This window comes from Pezoporus wallicus, unplaced genomic scaffold, assembly GCF_028554395.1.
Source record: "Pezoporus wallicus isolate ANWC-B61680 ecotype Strahan unplaced genomic scaffold, APGP_CSIRO_Pwel_v1 scaffold_6445, whole genome shotgun sequence".
In the NCBI taxonomy this organism is placed as follows: Eukaryota; Metazoa; Chordata; class Aves; order Psittaciformes; family Psittacidae; genus Pezoporus; species Pezoporus wallicus.
In genome coordinates this window covers 450,575-467,079 of record NW_026641753.1, presented here as the reverse complement: position 1 = coordinate 467,079, position 16,505 = coordinate 450,575, and the positions used below count along the sequence as shown (strand labels likewise).

Here is a 16,505-nt window from a genome sequence, read left to right as displayed (position 1 = left end):
ACAGGGGTCAGGCAATAGGACTGGCCAGGTAAACCCAATCCCGAGCAGATACTGGCGATGGCAGAAGCAGCCCTGTGCAGTAACAATGGGCTCAGTTTTGGGAGAACCAGACTCCACGCAGGGGAACGGTTCAGAAGCCCCGAGTTCGGTTTCTCTCTTCCTCTCCCATGCGTTTTGTGTTCTGTTGGACTCTGCAGAGCTGCGCCTGCCCAAAAACGCAGGGAGACACTGCAAGGAAGGGCGCAAGCATCCACTGTCCGTGTAACACCAGCCACAGGCAACGTTTCTCCCCCAAGCCCTCAAAGCATCAGGCAGAGGTAGCGCAGGCAAACAGTGCTGCCAGCCCGAGCCCGCCCTCCACCTTCAGAGCTTCTCCTGCCCTGCTTGTGCTGGTGACTGGGTTTGTGCTGAACAGGCAGAGCTCTGCTGGGGAGGGTGGGGTGCTCCGTAAATAACAACAGAAACTGTTATTGCAGAACATACCCATAGAGAGCAACCGTGATCCCAGCGTGCTGCTCATCCCCTGCGTGTGTAACCCACATAATGAAGACGCAACCCACCCCAGCAGACAAACTAAACAGCAGGTTTCCAGATGTCCACCCTGCTTGCCCATCTCAGACTCCTAATCCCCTGCTTTGTCTGAGCTCTAGCTCATTTCTGATGCATTCAGATTATGCAGCAAGCATAAATACTTGTGAACATCTGAATATTCCCCCCCCCCATCTCACATTTCACCTTGGAGGAAAAGCACTTTACAGAGCCCAGGCCCTTCTTTATCAAGCCAATTAGTGTAACACAAAAGCAGCAAACAGGACCAGGCAAAGCTCAATGGCCTGTAAAATACCCCATATTTGAGAAAGGCTGAGGCCAAATATAACTGTTTCTTAAAAGAAGGAAAAGCCAAGGGTGAGTAACTGGAGTGCTGGCCTTTCCAACTGCATTAAAAAGAAAACCCAGCAAAGTCATCTAACATACAAGGCAGTTCATGTATCATAAAGGGAAGTTTACAAACAGAGCTGCTATCATTCCTTCTGTAACATTGGAGGACCAAAGTTTGCGAGGAACAAAAGGAAATGATTAACAGGGGAAATATGCATGGTACAAAAAAGACTTTTTAGTCCAAAAAGGGATGTCCATATTTAGAAACACTTGATTCCTGTTGTCAGGGCCCTGCTTTTTCCTGAATGCGTTTCTTCCCCGTGAAAGAAAAGTCACAAAGGGAGTTTGTGCGCAGCCATGTCACATGCAGACAGGGCACTGCCTGGTTTTCTTCCAGGATTAAGGGAAAAACGCAAAGATTCCAGAGCAAGCAAATAAAGAAACAATCACGTCCATATTTAGGAGGCTGCTTCCAGCAAACCAGCGGCTCCTCCTGCGGGATCCCCTCTCCCACCACAAGCACCCTGAGCCCTTGTCGGGGTGGGCTGTCCCCATGGGACCCTCCCCTCAGGGCTGCCAGAGGCAATCCTGCTCATGGGGATTTGCAGCTCTGCTTTAGGAGAGGCTGGCAGATCCGTAACAGGCTCCGGCACAGCCCCGGCACCTGAGCATCGCCTGGAATTGGGTAAATGGGGAAGAGACCCTACCAGAGCACCTCTGAAGGGCAGGATGCTCCTGTTTAGCAGGATGAGAGTATAAATGAAGCCACATATATACTTCTCATACATGCGTTAATAAACCCTTAGCTCACCCCACAGCAGCCTGTTCCTGTTCCTTGGCACGAGAAGGTAATCCCAGCCCAACAAGCACACTACAGACACTCATCACAACCACAGCCCAACATATTCCATTGGCCGTAACTATCTCCATTAAAGACCTGAGCACAAACAACAGCAAACATTTTTAAGACCACCATTCCCTTTCTGCTACCAAACCTTATCTCACAGGGCCAGCTGTGAAATAGAGCACTATATGGTCCGTGACACAGAGGGAGACCCTGTGGGCTGGATGCTGTCTGCTCAAGACCCAGAGACCTACAACCCTCAACTGCCTCCCACTCCCATTTCCCACCTCCATCACCACTGCTCGGGTCCACGTGCATCAGCCAGCCCAGCACACTGCAGCCTCCACCCTCGCCCCAACGCTGCCATGAGCTGAAATCTTCCCTGAAGCACCTGACTACCAGGAAAACACAGGCCAGTCTCTTCCCAAAACTTGGGAGTAAGTTACATGACCTCAAATAACCCATCAGATCCCGCCTACTGACTGTGGCTGCTTTGCTGGGTAGAGGGAGAGCTGGGGCAGGGAATGGGAGAACAGGCGAAGAACAGCATCTTTAATAGCTAAGAGATGTGTGAAACAAGCACTGTGGGGACATTTATCTGGAGGGTTTGAGGAGGAACACAGAGAAGAGGGGTTTAGGGGCTTCTTTCTACTTTGCACTTGGAAAGATCAGCTTGAACTGCTGTTGGAATTGGCTTTTTAAGATGTCACCTTCTAGTAAATGAGGAGCACTAAGGAAGATATTCCCTGAGTCTGCATGAGTGTTTTTTGGTGCTCCCCACATATAAGTAATCACACAATAATGCAAAAGTAGAAAGGCTGAGCTTTTAAGGGAGCCACCACTTTCTCCCTAGCAAAGCACTAAGAGGGGAGAGCAGCATACTGCAGAGACCCACAGGGAAAAGCAGAAAACCAAGGCCAAGTCCTCCTACATTCAAAACCATCCAAGGCCTTTTGCAAGTTGCCCTCAAGGTTGAAAATACCAGGTCTGATCTAGCCGATTTGTTTGCTAGACAACAATGTCTGGTGGGGAATCACTGGAGAAGGAAAGAGGACCTAAAGTGTGGAGCAAGAGATCTTTTATTAGACAACTTAACACCACTCATTCAGGTATTTATTCCACTTCCAGACACACCCTGGGAAGAAAGGGTTCTCCAAGACTTTTACTGATGCCTTGATCCTTGAGCTCGGTTTGAAAGACCTCCCAGCAGCTTGCAATAGACAAGTTACTATATGAAGCAACAGTAGACCCAGTGCTGTTCTCCCTGCTAGTGGAGAGCGAGCTTCACCAGGAGCTACAGGCAGCAAACAAACAACTGCAGAAGCCAAGTTCAGAACAGATCCCCAGCCTGATGTCTAAAGCAAAAGAGAACAAAACTTGACCAACATACATGTTTCAAGAAAACTGTAAACCAATTGCCTCTGTTTCCACCTCTCTCTTTTGCAAGACCATGAATTATTGCTGGTACATCCCAGGTAACGCAGAGTAAAAGAGCAATCACACAGTAATTAGCAGCAGGCAAGAGGCATTTGCCTCCAGCAGTCCCTCAAACCACTTCACCCTTCTACAGGTATTAATTTTCCAAACTATCATGAGGCAAATTTTAAGCTTCACAAAGAAGCAGTTAAAAACACTTACAAGCAATAAGCTCTCACAACAACAAAGGCAGGCTATGTTTGATTACTGTTTTTTTAAACAGAGCATTTTTCTGATTTGAAATACCTGCAGGAGCTTTCCAAGGGGACAGGGTGTGAAGAAAAAGCGACTCTACCATTCACAGCATCCTACCTGCCTCCCTCCTTACACAGGCTTGGCTACAGCAACATGCAAGAGGGGGTCCTCCCTGGGTGTCTTGGAGGTGAACACCCAGAGAGAAGCAGGCCGAGGTGGCAGGTACAGCACAAAGCAGCAGTACCTGAAGTTCAGAGGCTCAACAGTCAACCACAAACACAACCAAAACACCCAGTCCCACAACTTGGTTCCCAGCTGTGATTTTCCTGGCTGCTGGACTCAGCCAGGGACATGAAGTCAACCATACCAGAGGACACAGCCACAGGGCGGGCATCCCCCTACCACAGTTAACACATTTTCATCTCCCAACATCAACAAGATAAAGATGTCCTTTTATACATTCCAGCTTCCAATGGTCTTACCCCACCACAGCACCAGTTTGCTGCTCCACACAACAACCTAGGCTCCCCAGCCCTAGAGAGGTCATTTGTCATTTCTGCTCCAGCTTAACAGGAAGACTAACCTCAGTTTAGCCACTTCAGAGGCATTCCTGTGAGGCCATGCCGCATCCAGGTACAAGACAAGATACTCACCACCCAAGAGACATAACTGCCAGCTCTAACAGGGCTGTGACTGCTTGCTCCTGCCTAATTTAGGGATCCAGGTGCAGGGAGGTGCTCAGGCAGGAGCTGTTAGCAGCAAGCAACTCCAATCAAGATCATCAGCACAAGCCATAAGCCACCCCTCATCCACCTCCTGCTCTAGCATGTACTTATCAGAAGGATGAGATGTTTGCAGAGCACTTTGAACACAGGCTGCCGAACGTTGCCCAAGCAGCGGCGGGCGCACACTACACTCCCAACAGAGCCCAGCCTGCTGAAAAGGGTTGAAGACATCTCACAGGGCATGAACCCCCTCAGGCATGCTCATTACCCCATCCCTTTTCCACTCCAAGCTGAAACACGTTCAGAGAGCAGCCCTCTTGTTTGGCAAGAGGGTCTCCAACACACTTTGTTTTGCAGCACAGCTGCAATTTGCAATTCAGTTCATTGCATTTAAATATGGTACAGCCCTAGCGGAAAGCAGTGTGTCACTTGTCACAGTTCTTCCAGCTATCTTTTAGAGGAAAGCAAGCTCAGGCTAACATTCAGAGAGGGAAGCGCGGGGCTTGCCAGAAAGCAAACAGAAATATTGCCATAAGTGCAGCATCCTGCTCTCACCCCCAACAAAGCCAGCAGGGACATCCCATTCCAGCCACTTCTGGTCCCAGCCCAAATTCCCAAAACGGCAGAAGAGGGCTTACTCGGGAGATGTTTCCCTGCCCATGGAACAACAGCCTGAGTGCGCAGAGGGAAAACAAACGCGTGGCGGCTGCCAGAATTGTGCTGGAGGCTGAAAGCAAAAAGCCATTCACCTGCCACCACCTGAGCCAGAGCCAACACAAGCCCCCACACCTCTCTGCTGTTCCTGCAGGGTTTAGTGGGAGTGAATAAAACTATATAAGAATCAGCTGTTCAAAGAGACCAGGCAAGAGAGATGCTTTGTGTCCCCAGTATGATCCCCAAAGCAGGCTCTCACCTTCCCGTGGACCTCTGTTAGAGCTGCAGCCATTTGCTGCTAATTGATTCAACACGCATTTGGACTAGGATTTTTAATTAATTTTATTACAGGAACAATTAATGCCCTGCTTCCCCACAGATGCATTAGGGTACAGACACAAGCAGTAAGAAATCATTCTGCAGTGTGGTTTGCCTTGTGTCTACTTGCAGGGAGCTAACCCTACACCCATGGTAGGGCATCCCCAATGCAGTCCCTCCACTATAGCCCCTCCTCTAGTGTAAGGGCTCACACCAAGTATGAATTTAGGAAGCACTGAATTTAGGAATGTAAAGGTTACAGAGCAGCAGGAAAACATCACTCCTCTGCCTCTCCAGGTCATGCCAATAGATTGCTGGGCTTGTTTTCGGCAGAAGCAGGCTCTGGCCTGCACAGAGCAGCTTGACAGCCCCATTAATCACATTGCCCCCCAGCTGGTTTGATTTCAGAGGGATGTGGCGCATTTTGGTAAGAACTGTGTTAAGCAAGTGGTACCAACCACAGGAAATCAGCTTCACCATGTGGGTCAGTGCTTTCAGGCAGGACCCTGCCTGCCTCTGCCCACCTCTGCCCCACACCAGCACCAGCAGATGCTTTCCCTTGAGCAAAAGCTCTCACACCTCTGACACTGCTTTAGGCATCTAGAGGGACCAGCACACCCAGTCAAGTCATCCCCTGTGCCTCCTCAACATCCCTTTTTCCTAACCAAACCCCTCATCCTCGCAGCCCACCTCAGCCTGACTTCAGCAGGATGGGGGGGGATGCAACAAATCACATTTTGTATTTTAGGAATCCAAGCAGTCTCACAGCCAGCTCTTCCAAGTTCATATGAGGAAGTCTCTCTTCATTCCTTCCCCTCCCTTTCCCCAGAACTGTTCCATCATTACCCTTCTCTACATACAGCAGAGTTAATAAGACATACTCTGCTTGGCTCACGACTAAAGTCAAACTAGAAGTTTGAGCTGTGCAGCAGCCCAAAGCAGTTGTTTGCTTTAAAACACCACAGGCATTTCAAAGCAGAGAGCATTTGGAGGTTGCTCTATCAAAACCAGAGCTGGGTCAAATTAAGCAGTTCACAATATTTGAAATGACATCTCAGAACACAAAAAAAAGGGGGGGGGATCATGTGTTATTTATACACATTCACATTACGGTATTTACCAACAGCAGAGTACTGGGGGCAGAAGCATCATCACTACATCTGCAATAGCCAAATTTGAGTCTCCAGGGTCCTGCACTATCATTGTATTGAACAGCATCTCCACAGCATGCTGTATTTTAGGCATCTGCAGAGCAGGAACACGTAGTGCACCACAAGGTCCAAGACCTTAATCAAGCCCTACAAGTCAATAGATTTCCAATATAATGAAGACAAAGAGGTGTCAGCTCTAGTTCTTATTTGCTAATACTATCAATAGGGGCTCAGCTCACTGGCAGTTAATTCAAAGCCAAGCCCGATTTGCACAGCAGTGATCTACACTAATTCTCATATGTAGCTAAGGGGAGATTTTGCCAACTAGACAAAAGAAACAGTATTAGAGCTCCTGAAACAATGCCATCACTTTTCTTTGCTCCATCACTTCCCCACCAATTTTCCGTGTGCTGGAATCTCCAGGTGTCGTTTCCCGCATAGCTGAAGACATGCGGAAAGGATAGCAAATACAAAGGTACCTATTTCTCTTTTCCAGACACTAATTTGAGGCTTTTAAAATGTAACTTCCCATAAAATGGGGGCTAATTTCACACTTGGGTTTTTTTGTGCATTAAAGACAGTAAGTGCCATAATTAAGCAATTATAGCAGTATTTCTAAATGATCCAACTGCAACTTAACCTTAAAAGAGATGCTACATGTTGCTATGTTTCATAAAGTTTATTAGCTCACTTCATCCAATACTAAGTTTTGCTTGGTCTTGCTTTCAGGTTCTAGTCCATCTCAACTCTTTTGCCAAAATACTACAGTTGTTGAGAAGTCACAGGAAGCCAGATGTGCTACCCAATTAGGCAACAGAGCTGTTTTAACCACATTAGAAGTAGTCACTGCCTGTGAACCTGGCCCTCATTAATCTGCAGTTAGGCTCAAATGAAGCAGTGGCAGCAGCCCATACTCACAGTTTACACTAATGAGTTACCCTGTCTTCTTAAGTCAGCTGCACATGGCAGTCCACAACTCTGACTTGCTATTAATGCAAGCATCCTCACATCCCATCTCCTTCTTGCTGCCAAGCAAACACCAACTGCTAACTACAGCCAGCACGAGGGTAGTGAGTGGGTGCCGTAGTTTTCCCAGTTCGTGCAGTTTCCATGCTAAGGGAAAATGAGGTTAGTCACCACCTGAAGACCAGGTACCACCCTTCCCTTCCAATGGCTGCAAAACATCCCCAGCTTGGATTTGAAAGATGGCAATGATACAACCAGCTGGCCACCTGAGAGGAGAGACCTGCATCACTCCCCCAACCCACCTCATAGGACCCAGTTCCTATTAAAACTTGCATGGTTAGAGAAAGGACACAGACCAAGTACCTGTGCCATGCTCCTGCTTCAGCAGGGAATTAGACTAGGCACCTGGCTCCTGCCAAGAATCAAGATGCTAGAAAAAAACACAAGTCTGAAACAGTTTAACACAGGACAAAAAAGGCACATTTTAATATGTACAGCAATGCATTTGGGCTATAAATTTACCCAACACAACTGGAAAAAAAAATCCAAACTATGCTTTTATACTTATTTCATGGTGTCAGCCTCATTCCTAGCCACCTACCTTTCTCTGCATCTCTGAATGCTGCTATATACACACACAAACAAACAATTAAGTCATGAATGTTCATTTAGGCTCCCAAGTTCAAGTAATAAAGTTCAAACTTGCATAGCATCTTATGCCACTCAGCCATAAACAGTTACGATTGCATATTAGCTGGAGCAGCCATCTCTTTCAATTCAGCCAGTTTTGGCTGGCCACCATTTATTTTATTTTATTTAAATCCTTGAGTCAGAATGTTTCCTAAGTCACCAGCCCTGAGGGATGCCACAGACTTCAAAATGAACCTCTTGCTGTCATCAAGATCCTTTAAAACCAGAAATTTAGAGTGTTGTCAAGAACAGTTTTAAAAATGTAATACTGTTTATTTTGCTTCAAAAACATTTCAGCATTCTAAACATACAAAAAAAACAGAACGTTGCAAATTCGTTTAAGTACAGAGTGTTTTTGAACTTCAGTTGCTGCACTGGCTCTTCACTTAGTTGACGATGAAGAGATGTCTACAGTTTCAGTTTAAAAACTACCGCACTTAACTAAAAAAATCCATACACTTCTCATGCCAGCTGAACCCCCTTTCCACAACTAAGAATGGCAGCAGAATGCTATTTCACTATATACAGAAAGACAACTTTAAGCTAAATGGACGCCCACTGTAGTGTAAATAGATCTACCCTCACAGTGCATGCTTTGGGCCATGGCACCCTGGGGAACGTACAACCTTTCCAAGTAATCACTGCTCCTCTAAGGCATCATAACTCTAAGCATGTACCACAAGAATCTGTCTAGTTTTTACAAACTATAGATATGTACAGTTTATAACCCAGGATTTTCTAGCCAATAACCATATAGTAACACCACCTTACAAATTAAAAAATGCTTGAAACATTTTTAAATGCTTTGTTACACCAACAGCAAAGTGCACAGAGTTAGGAGAACACTAGAGCGCCTTTTCATTTTAAAAATGTTTGGAAATATGTACAACTTTGATACAGTTTCAGGGTGCTCGCTACACCCATGGCCACTTCATGTAAACCAGTTACAATTTTCTAGAGCACTTTTAGAAACTACAACGCGATCGGAATCCAAATTTTTTTGTTTTTTTTTTTTTAATTAAGCCTAATGAGGGCAAGAGACACCATCTCAAATAAGAGGTGCTTCATTTACGGTGTTTCCCCTACTCTATGGTATTCACATGGAGACAAGTATTGTACAGTTTTATTCATCATCATCATCTTCATCCTCCTCTTCTTCATCCTCCTCCTCCTCTTCGTCTTCTTCCTCTACCTTTTTCCGAGCAGCTTTGGTTGCTGCTCCCTTTGCGCCATCAAACTTTCCTTTAGACTTGTAGTCTGCAACATCCTGCAAAGTCAAGGGGACGTCTTAATTTGCTCTAAGCAGCAAACACATACAGCATTTGTACAGCAGCGGGCGTTAACGTAAAGGGACTGGCCTTCCACAGCTGCACCTCCAAAAGGGGCAACACCCAGCGTTATGGTACACAGGTATGCAGACACCTAAGCATCCTCAGCTGCCTCCAGATGATGGATACCTTGAACCCTGCGTTCATGGTTATTGCCTTGAGGAGGAGAAGAGAACCCAGCCTCTCTTAAAAGTTTCCTGCTAATGGGACAAAACTCATTTAACAGCACAACACACCCTGTGCTGAAGCAACGCAGCAGCCACTGCTGGGCATCATTGGGGGAAAGCTCTCCATCCATGCTGGAATTCACCCTTGGCTCTCTAACCTACTCCATCCCAACGTACACAGTGCTCAGCTGCACAGCACACAGCATGATGAAAACAGGTCTGTAAGATGGAGATCCTCACTATGCTGGGGCTACCTTAGCTGGGTATACATTACAGAAACACATCAACACAAGAGCCAGCATGGAAGAGGCACAAGTGAAAACTAGCCTTACCTTCTCGTACTTCTCCTTCAGTTTAGCTGCCTTATTGTTATAAGGCTGCTTTTCCCCATCACTGAGGTTGTTCCACATTTCACCCAGTTTCTTTGCTACATCTCCAATGGATATGCCGGGGTTTGTGGACTTGATCTTGGGGCGGAATTCTGAACAGAAGAGGAAGAAGCCAGACCTTGGAAAGAAGCACCAAGAGGACAGTCAGCACCACAGCAACCTGCCTGCAGAACATCCCTTCCTTTGTCCCTCACCCACAACATTCACACAGGAAGAATTTCTTATTTTGACTTAAGGAGACCAAAACCCAAAACATAAATCCAAATCTGTTTTTATTTTACTGAGGCCCAGACCTTCAGCCTTCACCCAATGCTTCTTTCAATCAGATGTTATCTATCCTCCCCACCCAATTTCATCTTAGATACACAAGTCTCACTGTGGTCCACTCATTTCCATGTCTTCCATTACTATGAATTTAAGGGTACCAAGTACTGACAAGCTCAAGATTACAAACTGCCTAGAAGATCTGCAAGACAGCATCAGTAAACTGTGAAGACTACCAATACTGCTATACCAACAGCATACCCCATCTACTTCCTTTATGGAAAGGTATCAGATCTGTTACATGGTGTGGAAACAAACCAAAACACCTGTGCATTTAACACAAAGTCACTTACGGTGGTCGTTTCGGGGCATTGGGGTCCTTCTTCTTCTTGCCACCCTTAGCTGGTCCATAATCCTTCATTTCTCTATCGTATCGTACCTTATCAGCCTTTGCCATTTCATCAAATTTAGCCTTCTCCTTGCTTGACATGGTCTAAAAAACAACAAAACAAGACACCGAACTTGTGATTACCCAACAGCTGGCAAACTTTAAGTAAACAAGCCAACACATACTGACTCAATAGGGGAGTTTCAGAGTTTGTTTGTTTTCTAACTGGACCACCTTGGGGACGAAGGTCCTGTACCAGGGACCGCAGCCACCACTGGCACGCTCGTAAGAGGGAAGCAACAGGAATGGGACAAGCACAGCCAGAGTCCTCTGTAAGGACACAGGCCTGGATGGAGGTAGCAACTGGAAACAGGAAAAGAGGCCAGGCTGTATAACCGAAGCACCTCAACAGGCAGATAAACTAGGCTGAAACTTTCACGATCATAACAACAGTCAGCAGCACCCAATCAATGGCTGGGACACACTGCCAAGAACGGTATACAGACCAAAACAGCACCAGCTCCCTTCACGTTCAGACACATGCACATCATTCTAGCAGATACAGCAAGTTACCCCTTCAGGAAGTCACAAATTAAAGTACCTTCCACCTCTCTGAGCACTTCTTGGAAAACTCTGCAAAGTTGACTGGAACCTCTGGGTTCTTTTTCTTATGTTCCTCACGGCACGTCTGCACAAAGAAGGCATAGGCAGACATCTTGCCCTTGGGCTTCTTCGGATCACCTTTAGCCATCTTGACTCTGTACGGAAGAGAGGGGAAAGGGAAAGAAATAAGTGAGTGCATGCATGGACAAATGTGTATATACGTACAGTGTGCATATTTTTATACATATGCACATACCACCATCCCCTGAAGTGACACCCCATCAGCAACACATCCCTTTTTTCCCCCAAAACACTTCCTACTATCCCCAACAGAAAGACTCAAGTTAGTCTTCCCTTGACACTTGGGTTGCAGACTTGAGCCAAGCAAAACTGGTCACTGATTTCAGTTTTACATTGATATGCTTTTACATCATGCCCTAAGACTGGAGACAGGCTATTAAATACACATACTTCTGCCCATTAAGATTTATAGATGAACTAATACAAAATATTTTAGTTGGCTACCACACTGGGGCTCAAGTGGTGTGCACAGCACCAGGCTGTGACTTATCCCTTTAGCAACTGGAGTTCACATGTTCACAGCTGCCGGCCAGGTAGAAAAGCAGTACAGGCTATCCCCCCCATGAAACTGCAATAACGTTCTATATATAAGGTGGTGTGGAAATAAAAGCTAGTTTTAAACACAACAGGGGCCCGTGAAGCTCAGTGAGGTGAGCAGCGCTCGCTCTTGCTCCACCAAGTGACACATGTTCAGAGGCATAGTGGTCAGTGCAAAGATGCGATTAGCAAGTCACCAAGAGGATGATGCTAACTTTTGGGCTGTATTTCTTTCCCTTTCCCCAGTATTATTCTTTTTTTCTCTAAAAAAAAAAAAAAAAAGAATATTCAGAAGTCACAATAAGAAAATTAAAAAAAAACATCCCGCAGTAATATTTCCTATTTACTGCCTCCGAGGCGTTTGAAAATTTAATTTTTATTAGCACAACGTTAATATTTAATTGCGCCCGGTCACTCTCCGTGTGCGGCTGTAGTGGCTTTAAGCCGCTCGCTCCCACCCCGGCCGCTCCCCGACCCGTCGGGGGCCCCCGCTGCCGCCCTACACCTCTCCGCGGGCGGACAGAAAACCCGCGTACGCTGGGACCAGGCGGCGAGACCGGAGCGCGGCCGGGACCGGGGCCGAAGTTGGGGGCGAGCGGCCCGCCGCGGCCGGCCCGGCCTCCGCTCCTCTCCTCTCCCGCCATCTTCTCCCCCCCACTCCCCCAAGGTCACCGCGGCCGCTGGGCTCCGCGGCGCGGGGAGCGGGCACCTGCGGCGGGGCCGGGGCCGGCGGGCGGAGGGGGCAGCTGCGGCTCCGCCAGACGCCAATAATTCATCTTCCATTTTGTGAAATGCCTCCTGATGAAAGAAAGTGCCCCTGAAATGCGGCGGGGCGGCGGGCGGGGGGCGCGGGGGGGCCCGGCGGCGGGCGGGGGCGCGGAGCGCCGGCCCGGCCCCGGGCGGCCGGTGCGAGCGGTAGCGAGAGCGGCGGCCGCGCTCCGCGCCCAGGGCCGGCCCCGCTCGCTAAGATGGCTTCTCCCGGCGCCGCCGCCGCGCCGCCGAACAAAGCCGCGCTCCCCCTCCGCCGCGCTCGGCCCCCCGCGCCCGCCGCCCCCGGCCGCCAGCCCCGCCAAAACGCCGCCCCCGCCGCGAAGGGGCTCCGCGCTCGGCCCCCCATCGGGCGGCGGGGGGCGGCGGGGCCGGGGCGCGGACGGGAGGCGCCCCCCCCCCCCCGGCCCCTGCCTAGCGCAGCGCTCTCTAACAAAGGCTCCCGTGCAGCCATTATCGCCGCCGCTACGCTCCTCCGCGTCGCCAGAAAAAGAGTGCGGAGAGCCCCGGGGCGGCCCCCCGGAGCCCGGCCGAGGGCAAGGGGAGGTGGGGAGAGAGAAGCCGGGGCGAAAGCGAAAGGTTTGGACCCTCGGCGGGGTGCCGGGAAGGAGATTTTCCCCGCCGCGACCTCCCTCCCCATCCCTATGCCGCTTACACGTCTTTCTTCCCTTCGCCTGGGCTCTCCAGCGCCAGCCATATTAATGCCCACAGTACTGGCGGCGCGGCGCGGGGAAGAAGCGATGCGGGGCTCCGCCGCGGGCGCAGCCCCGCCGAAGACACCTTCCCGAGCAGGGGAAGAGCGGCAGAGGCAGAGGCGAAGGGATCGGGGGAGTTTGGAGGCGGCGGCGGCGAGAAAAAAACTGCTTCGCCGGGACCGACGGGCGCAGCGCGCAGGGTTTATCCCTGTCAGATGCTAAAGCGACAGCCATATTAATGCAGAATAAACAGCGGGCACAGCACTGCGCACGGCCAACAACTTTCCCACCGCCGCCAGCCCCACCGAGCCCACCCGGGGAACAGGGGCAAATAAAAACCGAGGGCGCCGCGCGTTTTGCCGTGCGACATTAGGAGGCGGCAGAGAAAAATCCCTGCCCATGCGGGGGAGAAGAGGAGTTAGTCCCGGTGTAGTTGCTGCACCAGCCATATTACTCTCGGCGGCACGGGAGCCCGGCGCAGAGAAATGGGGCTACACCGGGGACAGGTAGCCCCTCCGCACCGGGGTGGGGGGCTCCCGGCGGAGCAGGGGAGGAGAACGAGGGGTAAACACTGCGCCTCGCCCGCTGCCCACCGCCCCGCCAGCTGCGCGCAGCATCTGCCCCGGCACCGGCGATCTCTGAGCGAGAGGGGAAGAAAGTTTTGGGTGATTTCCTCCCCCCTTTTTTTTAATTAAAAAAAAAAAAGATTTTTTTTTTTTTAAAGGAAGAAAAGAACGGAAAACAAAAAAAAATACACCGATATCAGCCACAGAATGAAGCGGGGTCGGGCAGGACGAGGGGCGCAGGGCGGGGCGGGCAGCGGCAGCCGCCCCCCGGAAAGTTGCGGCGGGGCTCACGTACCTGTATTGTTCGCGGCAGTGTGGACAGGAGCTGAGCGCAGGGCACGGCGCGGGGCTCGGCGCGGCTCAGCCTCGCGTTGGCTGCCTACGAGAGCGGCCTGATTGGCTGCGGGGCTCTGCCGTTTAAAACAACCTCCTCGCCCGCTCATAGGCTCGGCGCCTCATGAATATTAAGCAGGACCGCGCGGTGGTTGGACGGCATGGGTGATGTCATTCATTCAAAACTGTAGCGCCCGCCGGGGGAAAGGGGAGGTTTGGGGGCGCGAGCCTTTTGGGGCGGGGAGGTTAATGCCGTCCCGCGCAACTTTGCGCGTGGCCCTGCGCCTTGGGTGGCGGGAACGCTGCGGTCCCTGCCCGCGAAACCGCCATGTGGTTGCGGCCGCCCCGGGGGCAGCCGGATGCCCCATTCACCACCGAGCGCACCGGCGTTGCGCGCAGGGTCGCTGCGGGGTGTGTGGTGCTCAGTGTCCCCTCCCTCCCTGATGGACAGCGCTGGGTCCGGCAGCCCCGCACGCTACCCGCGTTGATGCTGTGTTGCAGAGAAGACCCACCGGCAGCCGCGCAAAAGGGACGAAGGGCAGCGAAGGCAGCATCTCGGGGGAGGGTGGATTCCCCGGCCTATGGTAATTGCCTCATTGCTGATTTCAGCAAGGGTCCCGTTCCGCTTTCACCGGTGCTGCTCGCAAAGCCGGTTACTACTGCGCGTAAAGGGGGGGAACCGAGCCCAAAATAAACTCCGCTGACAGTTCTGCCGATAGATGGAAAAGGAACTACACAGCAAGAAACGGCGTGTTTGTTGGGGGGGGGGGGACGGACGGACGGACGGACGGACACACCAGAGAGTTTCGCCCACTCAATCAAATAAAACACCAAAACAATTAACTTGAATTGCTGTTTCTAAACTACTTCCACAATTTGTTTGGTATTAACTTTCTAGGATTTGGTTGTTATTACAGCGGCTGGTTGTAGCCAAGTAAATCTGTCAACATGCCCTTGTGACTGAAACCTCCTCAGCATGGCTCAGGGGCCAAGGGGACAGAGGCTCCTTTGGCTCTCTTAAAAGAGCTGTTTCCTATAGGGCAGTTGCCAAATGGTTAAACTGGTATTAGTGGCTGACCACAATTGTCGGCTGGCTTGGAAAACTGAAGCTGTTATTTTAAGGCTCGAGCGGTAAGACTCAGAAACCACTGTGTACTGTTATGGGCTGGGCGTAACTGCCACCCTTTTATGATAGCCAGAAGAAACAGTTGCCCTCTTTAAGACATAGATAGTGAAGAGCAGCCTCCACCCTGGTCCGAGAAGCTGGCAGGCAAGCAGGGTTTACCAGATACTGCCCTGTGGAAGCGCTTATGGCTATAACAACATATGGTCACAGGCTGCCTTTGCCGGAAGAGATCAAAACAAAACGACTGATGAGACATAGAGGAGTTCCAGTCTCCTGCTGACAGAGACACTGGGGAGCGTGCAGAATTTCACCCAGGATTTTAGCCAAAGTCCCGCCTAGATTTCTCCCTTAGGGTACACCTCAGCTGGTATAGCAATCACCCAAATCCAGTTGTCATCCATATGCAGAACCGCTGAGGCTTAGAGAGATCTTACACCCATATCCTTGGGCTTTCCGAAGCAGATATGGTAAAACCAGCCTTACTAGCCTCTTGCCCTATTTCTACCTTCTAAAGCCAAAAGCATAAAACAAGGGGGTTCATTCATAAACATTAATGAGGTTACCCGAGGGACTGTATTCTGTAGCATCATCATAAAATAAGATAAGCAATACTACTGCAGGATAATCTCTTTGTAGCTGATAAACATCCCTCTCACCTATTTTTAGAGATACTTTAAAGTGTTTCAAAATAGTTGAATAATTAAGGCTTTTTCTCTTGGCTCTGGAGTTGCACATTTTTTGCGCTGAAACACTTTTTTCCTCAAATCACAATCTCACCCCACAGAGCACTGCTCACCTCTGTAATGCTGGGAGCATTACAGAGGTGAGCAGTGGCAGCCCTGATGGACAGGCTTGCTTAGGACAGGCACCTGGCATTAAATGCATTCGGCCCTGCTAGTCATCTCCACAGCATCCCTCCCACTTCTCATAGGCCAAGGCAAACATTCACTAAGACACTTGTTCTAGGCAGGCCAGGGAAGTTTTTACAGCTGGTCAAGGGGCAAAGGAGATATTTTGGTAGCTGAGAGACAGCTGGGTGGAAGGTTTTGTCCTAGTACTCACAGCATGGTTTTGAAAGCAGTGGAGGGCTGAGTAGCAAATGGGTGACCATAACCCCTATGGAGAAAGCTTCTGCTCACCCCCAGAGCTACCACTGCAGAAGGAAATTCTCCGGCAGTGCCCTCTGCCCTGCACATTGCACTGGGCTCTGCAGCTGAGTGCTTTCCCGCAGTGCACCAGGGCAACAGCCTAGAAAGTTGTCTGAGCAAATCTAACCTTTTGCTGTCACCTCTTTCAGGCCATGCACCCCACTTCTTCTTAACTCCAGCCTTCACCTGCCCCCAAGGCAGCTCACTAACCTAG

At 49.9% G+C, this 16,505-nt stretch overlaps 1 protein-coding gene across 1 annotated transcript; it reads right to left on the bottom strand.

The window, feature by feature from the left end:
• Positions 1 to 7,665: 7,665 nt before the first annotated feature.
• Positions 7,666 to 14,137, bottom strand: HMGB3 (high mobility group box 3). The gene is made up of 5 exons (XM_057425155.1): positions 13,980 to 14,137; positions 11,036 to 11,192; positions 10,400 to 10,539; positions 9,726 to 9,900; positions 7,666 to 9,165 (listed from the first exon to the last, which is right to left on the bottom strand). The coding sequence occupies exons 2-5, from the start codon at positions 11,183 to 11,185 to the stop codon at positions 9,022 to 9,024; spliced, it is 609 nt and encodes a 202-aa protein (XP_057281138.1). The 5' UTR covers positions 11,186 to 11,192; positions 13,980 to 14,137; the 3' UTR covers positions 7,666 to 9,021.
• Between the last annotated feature and the right edge of the window lie 2,368 nt (positions 14,138 to 16,505).

Excerpts from the sequence above, each read along its gene's own strand:
- HMGB3 (XM_057425155.1), bottom strand. The coding sequence starts at position 11,185 with ATGGCTAAAGGTGATCCGAAGAAGCCCAAGGGCAAGATGTCTGCCTAT. Across the intron at positions 9,901-10,399 it reads AATGCCCCGAAACGACCACC|GTCTGGCTTCTTCCTCTTCT; the intron begins GTAAGTGACTTT and ends CTTCTTTCCAAG. Across the intron at positions 9,166-9,725 it reads TGAAGGAGAAGTACGAGAAG|GATGTTGCAGACTACAAGTC; the intron begins GTAAGGCTAGTT and ends TTGACTTTGCAG.